The sequence below is a fragment of the Cordyceps javanica genome, chromosome 2, assembly GCF_051103115.1.
Source record: "Cordyceps javanica chromosome 2, complete sequence".
In the NCBI taxonomy this organism is placed as follows: Eukaryota; Fungi; Ascomycota; class Sordariomycetes; order Hypocreales; family Cordycipitaceae; genus Cordyceps; species Cordyceps javanica.
The window spans coordinates 4,638,070-4,656,446 of record NC_139296.1 but is presented as its reverse complement, the minus strand read 5'-3'; the positions used below and the strand labels follow the sequence as shown (position 1 = coordinate 4,656,446).

The 18,377-nt window shown below is 52.9% G+C and overlaps 6 protein-coding genes across 6 annotated transcripts; 2 read left to right on the top strand and 4 right to left on the bottom strand.

Annotated features, from left to right (window-relative positions):
* Window positions 1-4,863: 4,863 nt before the first annotated feature.
* V2A60_003888 (bZIP transcription factor) lies at window positions 4,864-6,059 on the top strand (the record flags this gene model as incomplete). The annotated part of the gene is made up of 3 exons (XM_083255213.1): window positions 4,864-5,148; window positions 5,225-5,452; window positions 5,604-6,059. 3 exons carry the CDS (start codon window positions 4,864-4,866, stop codon window positions 6,057-6,059), a joined length of 969 nt encoding a protein of 322 aa, XP_083111339.1.
* Window positions 6,060-6,868: 809 nt separating this feature from the next.
* On the bottom strand, window positions 6,869-8,565 carry V2A60_003887 (RAD52 DNA repair protein RADC; the record flags this gene model as incomplete). The annotated part of the gene is made up of 3 exons (XM_083255212.1): window positions 6,869-7,653; window positions 7,758-8,470; window positions 8,558-8,565. 3 exons carry the CDS (start codon window positions 8,563-8,565, stop codon window positions 6,869-6,871), a joined length of 1,506 nt encoding a protein of 501 aa, XP_083111338.1.
* Window positions 8,566-9,325: 760 nt separating this feature from the next.
* Window positions 9,326-10,135, bottom strand: V2A60_003886 (Cut8 six-helix bundle-domain-containing protein; the record flags this gene model as incomplete). Its single annotated transcript, XM_083255211.1, has 1 exon — window positions 9,326-10,135. One exon carries the CDS (start codon window positions 10,133-10,135, stop codon window positions 9,326-9,328), a length of 810 nt encoding a protein of 269 aa, XP_083111337.1.
* A 1,526-nt stretch (window positions 10,136-11,661) lies between these two features.
* On the bottom strand, window positions 11,662-13,494 carry V2A60_003885 (general substrate transporter; the record flags this gene model as incomplete). The annotated part of the gene is made up of 3 exons (XM_083255210.1): window positions 11,662-12,989; window positions 13,067-13,352; window positions 13,414-13,494. 3 exons carry the CDS (start codon window positions 13,492-13,494, stop codon window positions 11,662-11,664), a joined length of 1,695 nt encoding a protein of 564 aa, XP_083111336.1.
* A 777-nt stretch (window positions 13,495-14,271) lies between these two features.
* On the top strand, window positions 14,272-14,840 carry V2A60_003884 (P-loop containing nucleoside triphosphate hydrolase protein; the record flags this gene model as incomplete). Its single annotated transcript, XM_083255209.1, has 2 exons — window positions 14,272-14,472; window positions 14,523-14,840. The coding sequence occupies 2 exons, from the start codon at window positions 14,272-14,274 to the stop codon at window positions 14,838-14,840; spliced, it is 519 nt and encodes a 172-aa protein (XP_083111335.1).
* Window positions 14,841-15,283: 443 nt separating this feature from the next.
* On the bottom strand, window positions 15,284-16,585 carry V2A60_003883 (transcription factor domain-containing protein; the record flags this gene model as incomplete). Its single annotated transcript, XM_083255208.1, has 3 exons — window positions 15,284-15,599; window positions 15,649-16,133; window positions 16,184-16,585. The coding sequence occupies 3 exons, from the start codon at window positions 16,583-16,585 to the stop codon at window positions 15,284-15,286; spliced, it is 1,203 nt and encodes a 400-aa protein (XP_083111334.1).
* Between the last annotated feature and the right edge of the window lie 1,792 nt (window positions 16,586-18,377).

Here is an 18,377-nt window from a genome sequence, read left to right as displayed (position 1 = left end):
ATGCATCCGCGGAGTGGGCATCTGGACCCGAGTCGGGGGCCTCTACCACAAACGCAAGCGAGCAATGCATGATGGATGCTGTTGCTTATTCGATGATAACATGCAAATGCAATGATATAGTTAGCTCGGAACCACGGGCTCGGGAGGTGGGGGGGTCGTGTAAGGTGCAGGCCAAGAAAAAGGTGGCCGTCAACAGGAATCGGATGGCCGACGAGGTTGCGTCCGAGCAAGCAGGATCGCCTTCAGCTAGGCCTGCTGATCCACAAACAAGGCGTGAAGGCGGTTTGGGCTGGATGCGGCAAGGGGGCGTGCGAGACGGACTCGACAGCAGCATGGTAGGCAGCGGCCGGACAAATGGTCCTGCTGCGAAATGGCTTGCCGGTATGGAGGATCCCAGGTGGCTGGTGAATCAGTCTCGTTCGAGGTTGCCGGCTTGTCTGGAATCTGGCTTCCATGCTCGTGGCCAAGTCGCCAAGCAGCTCGGACCAGTCAATCATGCCCAGAAACGATGAAAGCCGGTTGTCGCAGGACGATTCACTCTGTGTGCAACCCTAATTGGCCAGCGGAATCGCGGTAGAGTCACCTTTTACACCGGCAATGCTATGATATGATGCTCACATATGTAAAATCTAATGTAAATCTCGGAGTCTCCTTGGTTTTTCTGGAGCTGCAGTACTGTCTCGTTGTTGCACATGCTTCTCTTTGACGTACCAACCCGGGAGACTGGTTTGTCCTAGTTTGACTGTCGACAACCTAGGGAGCCTAGCTGGAGATGGAGAAATAAGTTCCAGGATTTCGGGGTTGACTCGGAGCGGGGAATTCCCGAGCTTGCCGGGGAGCTCTCAGAAAATGTATTGCTGATCAGGCTGCGTTCGTGCAGAGCAGAGCCCTACGAGCACCAGTAGGGCCTTTTTCGTTTCAAGCCCCCCCTCTCCCTCTCATCGGGCACCGGGCGAGCTCTTCTATGATTTTCTTTTTGCCGGCAAGAGAGATGTAGAATGGTTCTTCGTACGGAAAGGCACAAGCATTGGCAGTAGCAATGGTAATTGAGGGTGGATTGTACCGACCAGACTAAAGCTGCTCATTTTCCATGCCTGCATACAGCCATATACAATGTACTCAGTACTAATAGGAAGATGAGCTGCCAAGACTCTATATCCCGAAGAAAGACATACACTCAAGGTTCCATATGCCCATTGTACCACCTGGGACGCAGCGGCACTGCTCCTTTGTTCCTGCAGGTAGTCTCGGACAAGTCTAGCAGCCTGGTTTGCCGGCCGGGGCCACGCGCTGTTCTTGCTGTAGTCGGATTCTTAGCACAGAAAGGAAACCATTGCGAGCCAAACCAATCTGGTCCGTAAAAGGGATGAAAGTAAAACAGGGCAACGGCCGCTGCTATTGGCCCGCCCGCCAATGTGCTGCGCCAACCACATCGTCAAGTGACTTGCCGCCCCGACGTTGAAAGGGGGGGGGGCGCGTCCTTGCAAGATCTGACTTGCAGGTTCTGAGGAAGCCACACAGCAATCAGTCGCACGAACTTGGCCGTCAGGAACCCAAATTCGTGGTTGTCAAATGTGCGTGTGCATTTGTGTGTATGTGTGTGTGTGTATGCACTTGGACGAAGCCACCCACACCGTGATCCGACTAGCTGGCGATGCGCCGCCCCAGACAAGAGAGAATAAGGCTGCGGAGGCTGCAGCTAGACGAACGGTGGCGCAGAGCTAGTCTATTCTAGTCGCGGGTGTGTGATCGTTGAGCTTTATTGTTACTGAAGTGTGGCACGAGTTGTTGCCAGGGGAGCTTCAGACACGACCACCAGAACTGTTTCTCAAGGCTAGAGCAGGCACGGCAAGCTTGATAATCCGATGGCCCTCTTTGCTTGGCAGATCTGCTTCTTCTTTGATGAAACGGACCGAGCTGACTGGTGCTGGGACAAGACGCTTCTCCAGCTTGGGGTCCGCGGCTGCTGGGGGGGGGGGGGGGGGCGGCTTTCGCCTCGCTTCAACGGTCAGGAATAGCGAAGCCCTGGCGCAAGTGACAACTTGCTGCGCAGACACGGTCCTCGGAAGCGATGTCCTGGAAAGCCAATGACCCCCGGCCGAATACACCTAGCTCACTCGTGAGACAGAACCTCGTTGACGGTGACTTGTACGAGTTTTGATGCTCAGTCCAGCTGGCCGTCGCCCCGTACCGGTAACTCTACGATGCGCCGCTGGGCTTCACACTAAAGACCGTCAATAGTCAATGGGAAAACGGTCCTGCTGGGTTGCTCTGCCAATGAGATGGCAGGGTAGGTAGCTTAGATCGCTCTTGGGTCAAGTCTCGCCGGCCGGACCAGCACGTCTGGCCGGGTCGTGTCCGTGGCCAGCGACTTCAGCCTTTGCCGATGTTGCGGATTTGCGGCATCAAGTGCCGCCCCAATCGATTCCGTGTGGGAATCTGCGCAGTAGTAAACGAGGCCTTCTGTCTCCCACAGGGTCCACTAGTTAACCCCAATTCTCCCCTAGTCATGCCGATATTGCCTTGCGTACGGAGTACACTCTATGCACACCAGCCATCCAAGACGAGCCGTCCACCCCCTTCCTGCCCCCCGCTCCCACGCTCTCTGCCTGCAGCTTTGCCATGTGGTTTTTTTTTTCTTTGCTGCGAGGTTTCCCTTATCTGCAAGCTTGATGCGCCTCGATTGTATAAGTTGTGACAGCAAGCGAGCGAAAGGGGATTTGCGTCTAGTCCGCAGCTTTGATCTCGGCCGGTCTTGGCAGCATCTCGATCACGGCCAGTGAATGACAACGATAAAAATAGAAAGAAACAGAACCTGTACTGGTACGACGAAGACGATGGGTGGGGGAAGAAATTAAAAACAAAAAAAAAAGAAAATGAACCCAGTACAGCGACGATCTCACTAGGCTATGATCCAGGCGGCGACAAGGCAAGAAAAGACCGAGCCCGGAAACTAGTTTGCTCGTCACCTCCCCCCTTCATTATTCTGACTCCGCCGGCTCTAGTCCGCCTTGCATCTCAGCTACAAAGTATCAGTAGTAACCAGACCCCGGGGACCCCCCCCCCCTCAAGTCGACGCCTACCACTCCACAGTCTCGTCTGCGGCAATACCCTTGCTGGACCCATGTGGAGTTTATTAGTGACATGCCCTGGGGGGCGCGAGAGAGAGACACAAGGGGGGGGGGGGGCGTGCAGGGCAATCTGGGCGGAATACTGGTAGAAAAGGATGGGCTAACCCATTTGCCGGCTCTGGAGAGCTAATGCATGTAGACGACGGCGCCATGCCCGACTTGGCACCGGCCGAGGACTGGACATGGGGACAGGGGGAGCAAGGAACCAAGGTCAGACAATTTTCATCTACTTACACGTTGACATGTTCTAGTCTGTTGAAACTGGGTCGTCGCGGGCCTGCCCCAGGGCGTGCCAGGACAATCTAAGCGCTGGATGAAGCGATAAGGGAACAGACTTATACGTTAGCAAATAGGGAAAAAAAGCCCTTCCCGCGTCCGAGTATACATTTGCCAGTATGGACAATCTGTACCTGGTTAGGAAATCCCTGCTGACCATCAACTAATCACGAGAATGCCTGGTGCCCAGTGCCCACCACACCTCTTCTACCCCGTCTCTGTCTTATACCGATTGTTGACTGGATGGCTTTCCTGTTGTCGTGCTACTACTCAGTAGTTAGTTGGTATCTACTTATGACCTTGGTATGGCGGTGTTCAAGAAATCGTCAGGGCCCATCTTTGCCATTCAAGGACCGGCGCAGAGCTGTCGTCAGGCCCCCGGAGGCGAGGAGGAGGAGGGAGAGGGGGGGGGGGGGGGGGGGGGGGGGACGGAGGAAGTTATACAGAACTTGCCCACGCAAAGGCGTCCACTCGTCGCCTCATACGCCCACCGCCGCCGCCCATGTTCCCATGTCATTCCCACTCACTGCCGGTGACTTTTTGTCTCTCTATTTCTCTCTCTCTCTCTCATTTTTTTTTTTTTTTGAATACTAAGTACATCTCCAACCCCGCAGAATGTCCTTCTGGCCTACTTATTTCTCACCTTGCGCCTAGCCTTGAGTCGAAACCATTCCTGCTTCCCACCACCTTACCCGAAGCTCATCACAACTTTACAACTTGTGTGCGCCGAAATGATGCAAGTACACGCCAATCCGGTATGTTGAATCTCACTCATGCCCAATGCACACACACCCCTCATGGCCCGGTTCACCTGGGACACTTACACATGCATTTACACACTCATATGCAACACTATATACACACACACACGCTGTTATTCCATGTAGCCAAGTGGTTTTGCAGATACACTCCCTATTGGAGTCACAGAGATGGTCCTTCAGGAAGCAGTCCTGTGTCCCCTTGCCACACATCTCACGCCCCCCCTTCCAAAAAAAGCATGCGATATCCGGGATGCTCGCACCTCTCCACCCTAGCTATGGTTACGCCTAGGACTGTGAGGCGGTATTCGGGGTCCCAATTGGCCCAAACATCAATCCGTTGGTCTTATAGCGTACACTCCGGCAAGGCTGGCCTGCGACCTTCTTGAGGAGCGAGGTCGTCGTCTGCTCGAACGGGGGCCGAAGCTGTGCAAGGTAGTAGTTGGTATCCATGCCCAGCCAGGCACACTCCACCACCACCACCAACAGATGCCCGTCATCTCGACGGGCATCTTGAATTCCCTTTTATATCTGCCAGATGGCCCTCCATTCCCCCCCCATTCGACTTCCCATCTCATTATTATCCATTCCCCAGGCCTTGAACTCCCCCTCCCCCTTGTGCTGTGCTGTGCTTTTCCAAACTCCCAGATGCCCATCCGCCATTGCGGAATACCCTCGCACCAACCGGCAACGCAACCATGACCAAGCTCTCAGCCTCCCGCAGGGGTAGCTCCGCGGCCGCAACTCAGAGCCTCTCGTCGCTGCCCGGTGATGATGTGCTGTTCCTCTCCTCGGCCGACTGGGTGGCTGGCTTGAGCCTGGGCTCCCCATATGCCAACCCGATACCTCTGTCTCTTGCGCCGTCTCCCCCCCAGTCGACGTCACAGCTCACACCACTCACGCCTCACTCACAGTCGTCGCAACTTCACATGTTCCCCGACATGCCGGTGCCTACATTCGAACACGGTCATTATCTGGCTGTGGTAAGTCGTCCTTTCTTCTTTTTCACCCTGGTGTGTGAATGTGCTTCATAAATGACATCTAACACCGCCGTTGCAGAACTCACAACTTCCCTGGTCTTCCGACTCTCTCTTGGTACCTCCCCTGCATCATGACGTGTCGAGTCAAGGCAGCAGCCCCGAAGCCAGACTGCCTTCCGAGTCGCCCTCGTTCCTGGACGCAGACGGAGATGCAGAGACGCCGTCAGCCGCAGCCACAGAAGAACCCAAAAAGCCCAAACGGAGCCGTCCCAATCGCTACAAGAACGCGCCACCCGCCGTGATCCAAGTACGTCTCCGGGCTGCACACATTGCAACTTTGAACACCATCAGTTTCCCGTACCCCCCGTTTCTCAAACTCACCCTCTTTTTTCTTTCCCCTTGCATCCATCCATCTCGAATCGATTGTGCAAGATTTGCTGACATTGACGGACGGCCAGCGCCGGAGAGCCGCCAACCGAAAATCACAGCGTGCCTACCGCAAGCGCAAGGACGACCGCATCGCCGAGCTCGAGGAGCTCCTCAGCCAGGCCAACAAGCGCGAGCAGGAAATGGGCCGCGCGTACATGACGCTCCGCGCCGAGTACGAGCAGCTGCTCGTGATTGGAAGCCCAGACTCGAGTAGCAACAACAACCACCACCATGGTCGGTCCCCCAGCATCGCCAGCACGTCATGCACGGCAGCATCAGCATCGGCAGCAGCAGCAGCAGCAGCGACAGCCACGGCTGAGGAAGAGGAGGCCGCGTCGACCTTTCTAGCTCTGGCCGCCTTTGCACATCCAAACGTCGACGGCAGCCACGGGCTATCGCCCCAGCTAGCACATAACCCGCAGCACCCGCAGCAACCGGCATCATCTCCACACCTCCTCTCCGTCTACCCACCACCCCCGATGTGACGCGCGCAGGTACTCGTGGACTGTCCTGTGATTTCCGGGCCTTTTTTCCCTTTTCCTTTTCCCTTCCCATTCGCCCCCTCAGCCCTGTCACAGTTGCATGGTGTCATTCGCGCGCGCATGATTACCCTACGCCACCGTATACTGCTCTCTCTCCCTCTCGCATCAAGTCATGATATCAAGAGCGGGACAGCGAACTGTTGCTACAAGTACTTTTTTTTTTTGCATATTCACCCTCCTTACTTTTTGTCTGCAGCGCATAGTAGTGATGGTTTGCCACAATTATGCAGTTTGTCTTTTTTCTTATTCTTTTCTACTGTTTGAATTTTGGTATTCTATTCATAGATTTCACACATCGTGAGAAGTACGCTTCAGTATGACCATGAAGTTGTTCTGCTAGACCGGGGATGCCTTTTCTGTTTTGTCGTTGTGTGCTTGAGTTTACGGAGTTCGGTAGTTTCATGGCAAAATAATGCGTTTATTGACTGGTTAATGATACTGCCGCAGTTTGCCTCGAGGGATGGATGTCTCCGTTGAAAGGACTAAGCCAAATCTCGAACCTACTCTCCCTTAGAAAAGCAATGTCGAATTCAGACATGGATAGAAAGAGGACGGGACATGATATTCGCTATATATTGCATGCATTTGCGCAGCAAAATTAATCGGTGATATGAAAATGTTAAGCCCAACGCCACCAGAAACTCCTAAACGTCCATCATTGAGGTCGCCAAGTCTTGGGCTATTTTCTGAGATAACTCCCAAGAGCAGAAATAAGAGCAGAAAAAGAAAAAGAGCCCAAGAAGAAAACATAATTATGCCATTTTTTGCCGCTTCGTGTCAAGACCATCGGGTACCGCAACACCAGAAGCTGACACAGGTCCATTGGGTGGAATATCACTCAACGGCACCCGTGGCACATTTCCCTCACCCTGCCCGAGCGGCCGCTTCATCGTCGGTGGCTTGTACGAGTTCCGGTTCGCCAGCGGGCTTGCAGGGCCACCTGGCGCCCCAATCCTACGAGCATGGTCCAGACCAGGGTGAACGACGTGTCCCTTTGAAGCAAGTCCGCCAGCTGCGGTTGTGGCCGAAGTTCCCAAACCACCATGTGGCCCTGCTGCTGCCGATAACCGACTAGGAGTGGCAGCGCTCGAGCTGCCAGTTTGGCTCGGTGGCGGAACATGCTGTCCAGAGCGTGTTAGGGGTTTTGATGACGAGTGGTCAATGCCCGGCGTCTTTCGTATCGAGGGGCTCTCTGCCTTGGGGTTGAAGAGTTGTTGCTTGTTGGGTGGGATGCTGGAGCTCTGGTTCGCATCCACAGTAACAGCACGTGCCGAAAAGAATGCAGCTGCTGGTTCTCCGGCGCCGCCCGCCCCATTTAAAGGAGCTGCCGGTGCTGCGGCCGTGCCGTTACCTGCTGCGTGTCTGTGATGCTGAGGGTTGGGGGTCTGAGGGGCTGGTGGGCGTTGGTTGGATTGTTGTGCAGCCTTGCTGGCCTGCTGTTGTCTTGTTTTTGGCCCGGAAGGTACAGCTGCGACCGGTACTACAACTTCATCCGGATGGCCCTCCTCAGACACACAAAAATCTGCCTCGTCAAATTCTAACACATGTACCCCGTTAGCACCATTCTCTGCTTTTGTTTTTGTCACGCCAGAACTTCCATTCGTATTCATCGATAGCAACGAACGCAACGAACGCACTTACCACCTAGAAAGTCCTCAAATGACTCTGAAGCTTCTGCTTTAGCCGCCGCCGCCGCTGACGCGAATGACGAGGCAGAAGTAGAATCCGACTCGGCAGCCGCTGCTGCTGGCATCATGACTGTGGCCGGTGTCTCTTTCTTGACAAAATCCGAATGGCGATGTAGATTATCCTGGTCAAACTTCTTCACCGGCTGCGCCTTGATCTTGGTCACCTGTTTGACATAGTCCTGATCGTAGATGCAGTTGCCCAGAACGTTGCCGAAGCTGCGCAGCGTGCGCTTGAGCGCGTCAGTGGTGCCCTCCTTCTTGGCCTTTTCAAAGGCCATGGCCTTTCCGCGCGCATTTTCGATGGATCCGTAACCGATGTCCTCATGGTACGTGCCGTCCCGCAGCGTGATGCGCACAATGACGCTGAGGCCGATGCTGACGCGCTGCGTCTGCGGGTTCTCGTCGGCAAAGTCGACTTGGATATTTTGTATGGACGAGGACCAGCCATTGAAGCCAAAGATCTCGTTGGCCAAGCCGATGCATTTTTCGGCAGTCAGGTAGTGCACGCGGGATCCTCCCGGGCCGGCGCGCGACGAGATGTATTCGGGGCCGAGCTGCTTATCAAGGCGGAGCGATATGGTGGCAATATCTTTGGCAGTCCACTCCGAGATTCGTGGCTTGGTTTCCTCGTATGGGTTGGCCCATGCCTTGTGCTGGTCGCCTGGACTGTCGAGATAAGTAAAGTCAGCTTGTAAATCGAACCGTGAATAGTGGTAAGCCAGGCGTTTGCGGCGAGCTCAGTGAGAGACGTACGCAGGCATTTTATAAGCTAGATAAAAGTTGCACCATCAAGTTGTACTGTTATAGCGTATTCCAAGAGTAGTTTGAGCAAACAGAGTGTGCAAATAATATTTGGGCCGGCGTCTTGTCGTTTGGTAGATAATCGCGGTTGTTGAAAGATGTAGTCGCGTTCACACTGTCGCGCCTTGACAGGTAAACACGTGAGTAGGTTGGTAGTAGTGGGGGGTCCTACTAGATGGCCGCCACCCACACCTCCGCCACGATTCCACCACCAGCGCCATAATAAAAGTTCGGAGTATTGTTCGAAGCACTCTACCAGTATAATAGCACATTTATGAGGGTAGTATTGTAGAAATTTGTGTTAAATGTTCGGCGGGCTCTAAGCGCCCTTTATTTTGGTTCTCTCATAAAAGAGAGGTCTACCAGTCGTTCCACACCATCTACGGAGTACACCATCTCCAACTAGGAATAAATCCACAAATAAGGAGAGCAGATATTTCTCAAAAGAAAATGAACCTGTTTTGCCAAGAAATGATCAAAACCAAAGCATTCAAAAACAAAACGCCAATTCCATTCCGTGATGCGCAGAAAAGCCAAGTCCGGAGTCTATGCTAGTGTCCATGAATGCCAGATGAAATCTCATAAATAAACGTGTCGTGTCATGCATGCCGTGGGTGCCATATTGAATGTACCCTGGTCCCTTTGGTATCTGTATATGTCGGCTGTATGTGTTGGCCATTATGTGCTATTAGTTGGCTGCGTCCAAATTGGTCATGTCGTCTACCAGGGTCCGACCCGCACGGGAGAGCCGTAGGAGCCGGACATGATCTGATTCAGGATGGAACCTTGGTCATTGGTGTTTTGGTTGGGTCCGGAACCCATCCATCCAACACTGCTTGCCATGGCGGAGATGGCTCCGGCAAGACGGCCCCCAGACTGTTCGTTGTGTCTGTTGAGAGCCTGATCCCAACCATCAGAGTGAAGGTTGAAGCCACCAGCTCGCTTGCCAGCTTCATTGATGACAAGGGCCCAGGCTCTGGAAATATCGTCGTAAGCACAGTCCTTGTGGTGGCGGTAGGCTTGAGGTTCCCAGTCGGGCAGCTCATGGATCAGCTTGGTGGCCTGATCGAGAAATTCCAGGGACTTGGTCGGTTGTGTTTCAGTGGGAGGCAAGAATTGGGGCGTAAAATCGGCGATAGCGTCAACGAGTGCCACTAAAGGCTCCTTGACACGATAGTAGGTGTATTCAGCACTGCTGTTTCCGTAGGGGATGGAGCCGTTGAGCTTGTCCTGATATCGACGCAAGACCTCCAGAGCAGCGTCGACTGAGGGACGAGGAGCCTGGGTGACGACTTCGTGACCGATCTGAGGGTGCGACTCGCAAATCCTTTCGAGTACGGTGCGAAGCTGGTCGGTATCGAGGGTTTCAAGGAGTCTGGGTAAGTTGAGAGGTCGGCCGGTTATCTCGTTTGACCGTACTTTTTTCGAGGGCCTGGCAATGCTGCGTGGTTGTACGGCCGGAGAATTGACGGGAGACATGTTCTCATCGCCATCGCCGTCTTCGTCGGCTTTTCGTTTACGGTTGGCCATGTTGTGGAAAGGGGATTCTTTGGGGGGTGCCGTCGTTAGCATGGGTGGCCGACTGCACGGGCGGAGAGCCCAAGACATGGCTGGCCGGATGCAAGGGAGAGGACTCACGAGATCGCTGGGGAGACTGGCGAGGACTTTCGTGCTGGTGAGGAAAGACGGGCGGCTGCGGTGAGAGAAGAAGGTTCATGGTGCAGTGGTGGTAATGGTGATGACGACGACGGCGACGACGACTGGGTGGGTGGCCGCTTAAGTTCAAGGCTGGGTGCGTTTGCTCGGAACGATAAGTTTAGATTGTGAGGAGCGACGAGGCAGCACCAGGGCGTGAGCGTCTGGCCTCAGCTCCTCGATGCCGGCAGAGTGATGAAAGAAGGATAAAAACAGCAACGATGAAACAGCAACGGGCGCTCGTTGGTTTGCTGGGAGAGCGGAGAGGAGGAGAGAGAGAAAAAAGGGCTGAAAGGACCGGCGACTCAAGGGCAATGGGATTGGATTATGAGAGGCTTTTTGTTGTGGAGCAGCATGGTTTGCCGCGGTGACGAGTGGGCAGGCAGAGTTGGCCAGCGATGGTCCAGCTTGGGTGAGCGAGAGTGAGAGGTGAGCCTTTGGGCAGCCCAAGCGCCCCAAAAAACTCAAGCCACACGTGACGGCCTAAAGGAGGGTATCTAGGTAGGTAGGTAGGTATAGGTACCTATTATGCGACTACTGAGTACCCGATGGTGGGCGGGCATGGGGTTGTATGGGGTTGATGGGCAGCTTATTACTGGTACAGCGGGCGCACGCTACTACTTCTCGGCACGTACAGGTTCCCTTGGGGGTAGATTAGCACGAAAATGGCCAAAAACTGCAAGCCATGCAGCCCGGACTTGGTTGTGGCGGCCGTCCAGTTCACGGCAGTTGCTTTCCATGGCTTGGACAGTCGTGTGCCAGTCCAGCGTTGCAGCCACTGTGGCTCGCGGTGGCTCGCTGCCAGTTCGCTGTGGCACCCGCTGTGGCTCCATCGGGTCATCTTGCTGTGATGGCGGCATAACGCCAGACACTTCTCAGTCTTTCTCCATCACTCGGCCTCGACGCTTTCCGTGTCCGTGTCCGTCTCCTTGGCGGCTAGCTATACATTGACACTCATACACAGCCCGAAAAAGCTTCGCGATCCTCGCCAGTCAAAAAAAAATTACGTCAAAGACGCCGTGCCGGCTGACGCTAGTTTGTATCTCACACTACCCGGCTGCCCGGTTGCCTCAAGTGTGCTCGTGCACTTGCCAACTTGGCCCGCCCATCATGCAGCCATGGCTAGCCCTTTCAGTAGAGGTGCCAATCTCATCTTTTGGCAATAAACCCCCTGTTGGTCTATATACAATCGCCCTGGTACATTGGACTGTGCAGATCCCCATGGCGGCCCAGAAACGCACAACAATCAACCCAGCCCGCACAGTGCCGTCGATGTTAAACTCGTGCCACCTTTCTACCCAGTTCGCACCAGGACCAGACAATTATAGAAAACAGCCATGCCTTCCGAACAAAGAAAGAAACTATACTATAGTCGAGGAAGCTTTCTCATCTGCCTCAGGCTTGCTAGGCAGGGGGTCTTCCGGCAAACCCATCGCTGCTACGATGCCCATCAACCTTGTCTTTTCTTCATGCGCTGCAGAGTCTCCGAACACGACGTCCATGTCTTCGAGGCTCTTTCCACGAGTCTCAGGCACCCAAAAATATACAAAGAGGAATGACAAAAGACTAAATGCAGCAAAGAAGATATATGTTCCCCAGCCAATACTCTCGAGCATGCGAGGCGTGACCAGTCCAATGATGAAGTTGCACATCCATGTAGTACTAGTCGTGATAGCCATCGCCTTTGATCGGCTGCCTAGAGTAAAAATTTCTGACGGCAGTACCCATCCAATCGGCGCAAATGAATAGGAGAAGTTCACATCGTAGATATAGATGAATGCAATACCAGCCCAGCCGGCAGCCTTGTGATTGACCAGCGACGATCCGTAACCGCCAATGATGCCGCCAACAATGACCAGAGAGGCAAACGTGCCAGCCGCACCGCACAGTAAGAGTGGGCGCCGTCCGATCCTGTCAATGAAAAACACTGCCGGCAGTGTGGAGAGGGTGTTGACAATGCCATAGACGCCGGTGGCAAGCAGGCTGGACGTATTGCCGGTTAATCCTAGCTGTGCAAACATGCGCGGCGCATAATAAATGATTGCGTTGCATCCGATGAATTGCTGGAAAAACATGATGCAGCAGCCGATACCAAGCCGCTTGAATGCTGGCCATGTCGAGACGAGTGTGGCGTATTGGCAGGCCATGAGGGAGATTCCTGATTTGCCTGGGAACTTGTCTTCCCACAAAGACTCGTCGAATAACACTTCTGCCTTGATGGCGGCGTACTCGGAACGGATTGAATCGGTATCAGCATGGACGCGCCGCAACTTGGCCAGAGCGGCCAGCGCCTGGTCCTTTTTGTTGCGCATGACGAAGAAGCGCGGCGACTCGGGAAAGAAAACCATGCCTGCACCGAGGACAAGCGCTGGCACAATCTGAAGAGCAAGGGGGACTCTCCAGGCAGCGTCAGACTGTCCCGTGCATCCACCTGGGCCAACATCCTGCCGAGGGTCAAAAGCAGGAACCTCTGCACTACCACCGGTATACGGGATGCCGGGTGCGCAGCGATGCCCGCCAATGTACTGTGTTCCATATTCCAGCCAGTAACTGACGAGGATGCCGAGCGTGATGCTAAGCTGCTGGAGTACGACCAACGTGCCGCGGATATTTGGCGTCGACACTTCGGACATGTACATCGGCACGACCATGGTCAGCATACCCACGGCGAGACCGGCCACACCACGGCCTAATGCCCGTTGTTCAGCAAAAGTGAGGAACGATTTGGGGGGAGGGGGAGGGGGAGGCTCTTGATCATGTACTTACCAGCGAATAGCATGGAAATGGAGTCTGCACCAGCTTGAAAGGCAGAGCCAATGGTGAAGATTACAATGGCGAGTAGAATGGAACCTTTTCGACCCAGGTAGTCTGCGACGGGGCCGTTGATCAGAGACCCGAACCACGCACACAAGAGCAGCGTCGAGACGAACCAGCCCTGGAAGCCAGCGTCTAGGTAAATGCGCGGGAAGCGAGCGGCAAAAGACTCCATTGTCAGAATGCCGGACACGACGCCTTGGTCGTAACCGAAAAGAAACCCGCCCAGACTAGCAAACTGGTTCGTTGTTAGCTGATGTCCTTTCTTGGCGAGCGGGAACAGGGGAGTAGGAGCTTACGAGAGACAACCCAAAGACGTATGGGTTGTCGCGCAAAAGGCGCCATGTATTGTTGCTCTTTGCGCCGCCGCCGCCGCTCATTGCATCGGCTGGCTGTCCGTGATTCATTCTGGTGGTTTTCGAATCTTCTAGCGGCAACTAGTTGACATCCACCTTGAGGAATCCGGGGAAGAAGACGATGACGAGACGATCTTGGCCTAGAAAATCCGGGGATGCTGTATGATGAGATGATACCAGTACTTATACCCACGACGCAAGGCCTGTACCAACCCGGGAAAAAAAAAAGAAAAAAAAAAGTCCTATGCAAAAATCGGCCCAGGCGGGGGGTTTCTCCAAGCGACGAGTGGAGGAGCTGCCCGGACTACTGTAGTCCGGGGCTAATAACCGTACATGACTGACTGCCGGAGTGACTGCCCGGAGCACAGTGCTCCGGTGTGGCGCTGGCGGAATTACATGCAAGTATGGATGCAGACAACTAAAGAAGTAATTCGTATGATTGTACTTGACTACTGCACTGCAGGCGATTTTGCAGGGGTTCTTTATAACAGTGCACACAGTTCTTTCTTTTCCTTGTTCTTTTTTTTATCCCAAAAATATTAGGGCTAAAGGTGTTTGCGACTGGCAGGAAAGTTGCCTCTTGAACATCTGCTCGGAGATATTGTGGAGGGTGCCACCCAACGTTCAGTCTTGGACTCACAGTTGAGGGTCGTCCCCGGACCACTGTGTTCCTTGTAGATTCTAGAATGTCATGACCAGGCCTGAATACAGGAAAACCTGTTGCTTTGTTTCCTGTCACCTACTTGGTCGAGTTTTGGACTTGTCGAGAAATTATATTTTCGGGCAGAGCCCCTCCACAGAATGAAAAAAGATTTGGCCCAGACCACTACGATGCTGAGACAGCGGGTCAATCATCTATTGGAGCTGCAAAAGGGCTCTCCGAGGAACCGCGTCTTGATTGCCTTGGCCGGTGTGCCGGGTTCTGGCAAAAGCACAATCTCGGATGCGCTGATCCAAGACCTAATGAGGCACGGGATTGGAGAAGTTGCAGTTCTCCCCATGGTATGCGATGCACCGGCCGGAATCATTTTGCTTCTCTACTAACCAGTCAGGACGGTTTCCACTTCTCCCTCGCTACACTTTCTTCCTTTTTGGACCCCGATGAGGCTTTGCGACGACGAGGGGCACCATTCACGTTCAATGCAGATGGTTTCGTGGAGCTAGTGCTGCGCCTTAGAGCAATGCCAGTGACCATGGATGAGTCCGAAACTACCATCACCGCACCTAGTTTTGATCATGCCATTAAAGATCCCGTGCCAGATGCTATAGCCATTTCGTCTCGCACAAAAGTTGTCATCATAGAAGGCAACTATACGCTTCTCGACCGTGAGCCATGGAGCAAGATCTCTCAGGCGGTCGATGACAAGTAAGTACTTCTTTGCTTGTCGGATACCAAACTCTCCGCACCGCGCTTACTGGTCGATAGGTGGTTTGTCAATGTAGCACCCGATGTCGTAAGAGAGCGCTTGGCATTGCGGCACTTGAGAGCCGGGATCGAATCAACGAGAGAGGCAGCACTATTTCGGGCTGAAGAAAATGATATTCCCAACGGCGAGTACGTCAGATCACACTTGATCTGTCCCGATATCTACATTCAGGATCTCTGAATGTGGCCTTGTGTCTCCTTTGCTGAGCGGCAAGAATGTATGCCCGCGGCTGACTGGGACACTGATTTCTCCAGCATCTATTACCCTACCGCGGACTTTGAATTAGTTCCCGATTGTCCATTTTCACAATAAACAAAATATTGACCCGTCTTCCACTTTGATTTCGTCCAGCTGAGATACATGCAATCTCTTTTTGGTCCGCCGCGTTATTCTGGCATATAGTCAAAATCGGGCCAGTCAAACGTATTGAAGGCCTCATTTGCAGATTCAGGCCATGTCGAAAAGTCTAAAAACGAAGCATCAGGCTGCATATTCAGCCAATCTTCAGTCGTGACAATTTGCTCCGGTACAATGATGTCCAGGATATCTGCGCAGCGGCCTGCAAACTGATTGCCGGCGAATACATCGCGAAAGATGTGTCGTGCAGTCTTAAACTCTTGATGTCTCTTTGTCGACTCCAACGCTTCTTTGTCACCAATAATTGCCAGGCCAACGATTAGTGAAGCATGGAATGTAAAATAGCTAGACATGTCAGTATGTTATTGTCCTTGTATTCTTTGAAGCCCCTTACATCGAATACCAAGTAACGAGCGCAGTGATTTCGTGGTGTTTGGTATACTTCTCGATCGATTCGATCGTTGCGCTGGCAGCGGACATGGCGATTGCGCTACATTGCTCATTGACGCCGTTGGGAAGCCCCAAAACATGACCTCTGCGTCTCTCAACTGCCCGTCTCAGAAGCACTTCGCGGAAGACTATAATCTTAAGGTTCCAAAAACGCCACCATAAGCGTGCCCTATTGAAGTAGAAACCTGGCTCCGCAGACATTTGGTCGTCGTCGCCGTCTAGTCGCATATATCGTGGCAATGAGTCACACCATTCATCCAGGGTTCCATTCATCATCAAAGCTTCTTCTGGCGAAACACCTGACGATGAAAGAAGACGATTCGAGATGAAGTTGGACTTCACATGTAGCCGGCTCTGATGTCTCATGCCTGAATATAATGTTGGTCCATCCCATTCTACAGGTGGAATTTCGGTTGTGTCTGTAAGGTCCTGCGTTACGTCAGCAAGTTTCACAAATACTAAAGTTTGGAAATGACTACCTTATCATGAATATTGCGGACGGGATATACGTCCATAGCCTCCTCCCCGGGAAGCAGAATTGGCCGACCAAACGTAGTTGAAGCACCACTGTCAAACATGTACAAACCCCACCAAACCCGTCGGCGTATTTCTCGCTGCAGCGGGCCAATCTTCCAATTGGGCAATTCTCTATGTAAGCCAAGGCTGATGGCCATGCGCACAGCAAGCCCTAGAAAATTGGAACCGGTGTTGGGCTTGTTGCGCTTCTGAACCAAATTGCCGAGCAGGACTAGAGCTTGCACGAATGTTAAATCCGCGCCTCCGAATAATGACCTATCCTCCGAGAATGATAAAGCTCGGTGGTAGAGCTGGTCATCAAGCGCACTGTCGGCGTCATTGGCACACCATGCCCCGAGCGCCATGATAGTATGAAGCAACATCTGCCACGAAGGCCGCTGCGGACGTAGATGAGCCTCGTCGAGTTGTGCCCTGAATGCTGCTTCGTGGACGAACGGATAGCAAAGATGGTAAACGGAGAAGTAGCGGTCCACTAGGTTGTCCGTTATGTGCCGGGTTATGACCGCGGTATTCAGCCGTGAGTTCTCCGGTAAGGGATGACTTCTCAAGTGGTCAGTGAAGAGAGTTCCCGACTGACCAATCCAGAATAGCAGAGATCTGACAAAATACACGCCAGCCGTTGAACCTGCGGAATTCAGCAAAGTACGAAATTTTTTTCTTTTCCTGAAAAGGAGAGAACGCGCTACATACCCAAGTATCCAGCACCTCTCGGCTCAACGGAAAGCGATGCCATCCCATCAACAATCTCATGCACGTTTTCGTGCCAATCGAAGCCATCTGCTTCTTCCGGCACGGCTTCTGAGATGTCAATATGTGTGGCACTGCCTTGCGATATGCTCTTTCTTGATGCTAAGGCAATGGGAGGTTGCGCACGCGATGCTTGTTGCGATAACGCCGCATCGATATTGATTTCTGGGAGGAGCTGGCTAAACAAGCCTTCTACACGGGCCAGACGGTTCTCGACCTCCGTGAGGTGCCTGGTGATGGTAAGTATTCGCGCACAATTGGTACTATGCGATGGTAGCCTACGATCGAGTGAGCGGAGATCTATGGGTTCTGCCGCTGTAATGGCACGTTTCGCCATATCGTGTGCAAACACTACATGTTGGCCGCTCTTTTGAGCACTACAGTTGTGAGTTGAAGGTTGTGTTGGGCGAGGGGCTATTAGACTTACTCGAAGCCTCTTGATCCGACAATAATCACACTTGCTTGGTATTAGCTCCGCGAACACATGCTCGCAGGCGAAGTATGCTTACTGCTAAGCTTCTAATTGAGGAAGGTGATTGACCTGCCATACTATGCACCAAGGGTGTGCAGAGCAATGGAACATTGGAATCGTGTTTTTGTACACTCCTGAGCACGGATTATATCTAATAAGTTCGGTAAATAGCTTCGATATTCGTCGTTGGATACTTCAGGTAACCCCTCGGGTTGCTGGGTTCTGAGTACTGGACGTGTCGGAACAATCATTATCCGCCAGCTTCCTGCTGAAGCGAGTGGCTACTTACCAATCGCTACCCTATAGTGAATGTTGTAGAGCAATACTACAGAATGATTACGTTCCATGCACATCGATCATGCTACTCACCTAATTGAGGTAAATATTGAATTTACAGACATACAAGCATTGGAAAATAGTATTTTGTAGGCCGTTCATTGTTCTTGCAACGTCATAAGCAAGCCTCCATTGACCTGTCAAGCAGCAAACTTGCCAATGTAACGGCGACCGGCCGTTTCCGTTGATCTCTTCGCCCTTCTCCCCACCCTGTTCTTATGATGGACCTATCACAGTGCCATGATCAGCTTTCTCAATACATTGTACTATATTTTGTTGTCGGGAGATGTAGTAAGCAGGGAATTCGGGCTTGGCGCTGGTACTGATCGCCAAGCTTACATGTTGACTACTGGGTAGAGCAACTAGTTGGCTAATAATAATAAGCTGCTAATTTGGGAGTAGGCCATGCAAGTGTTCGATACTACCCAACCCAGAGCACCGATAGCACCATCTAAAATCAGTTGGCTGCCTCCGGCGGATTGTCTTGCCCAATGGTCGCGTTTTACTGTTTGCTGTGCAGTCAGGATATTCTATGGTAGCAACAACAAAGCGAGAAAATGCGCTCATCGACCGAGGAGTAG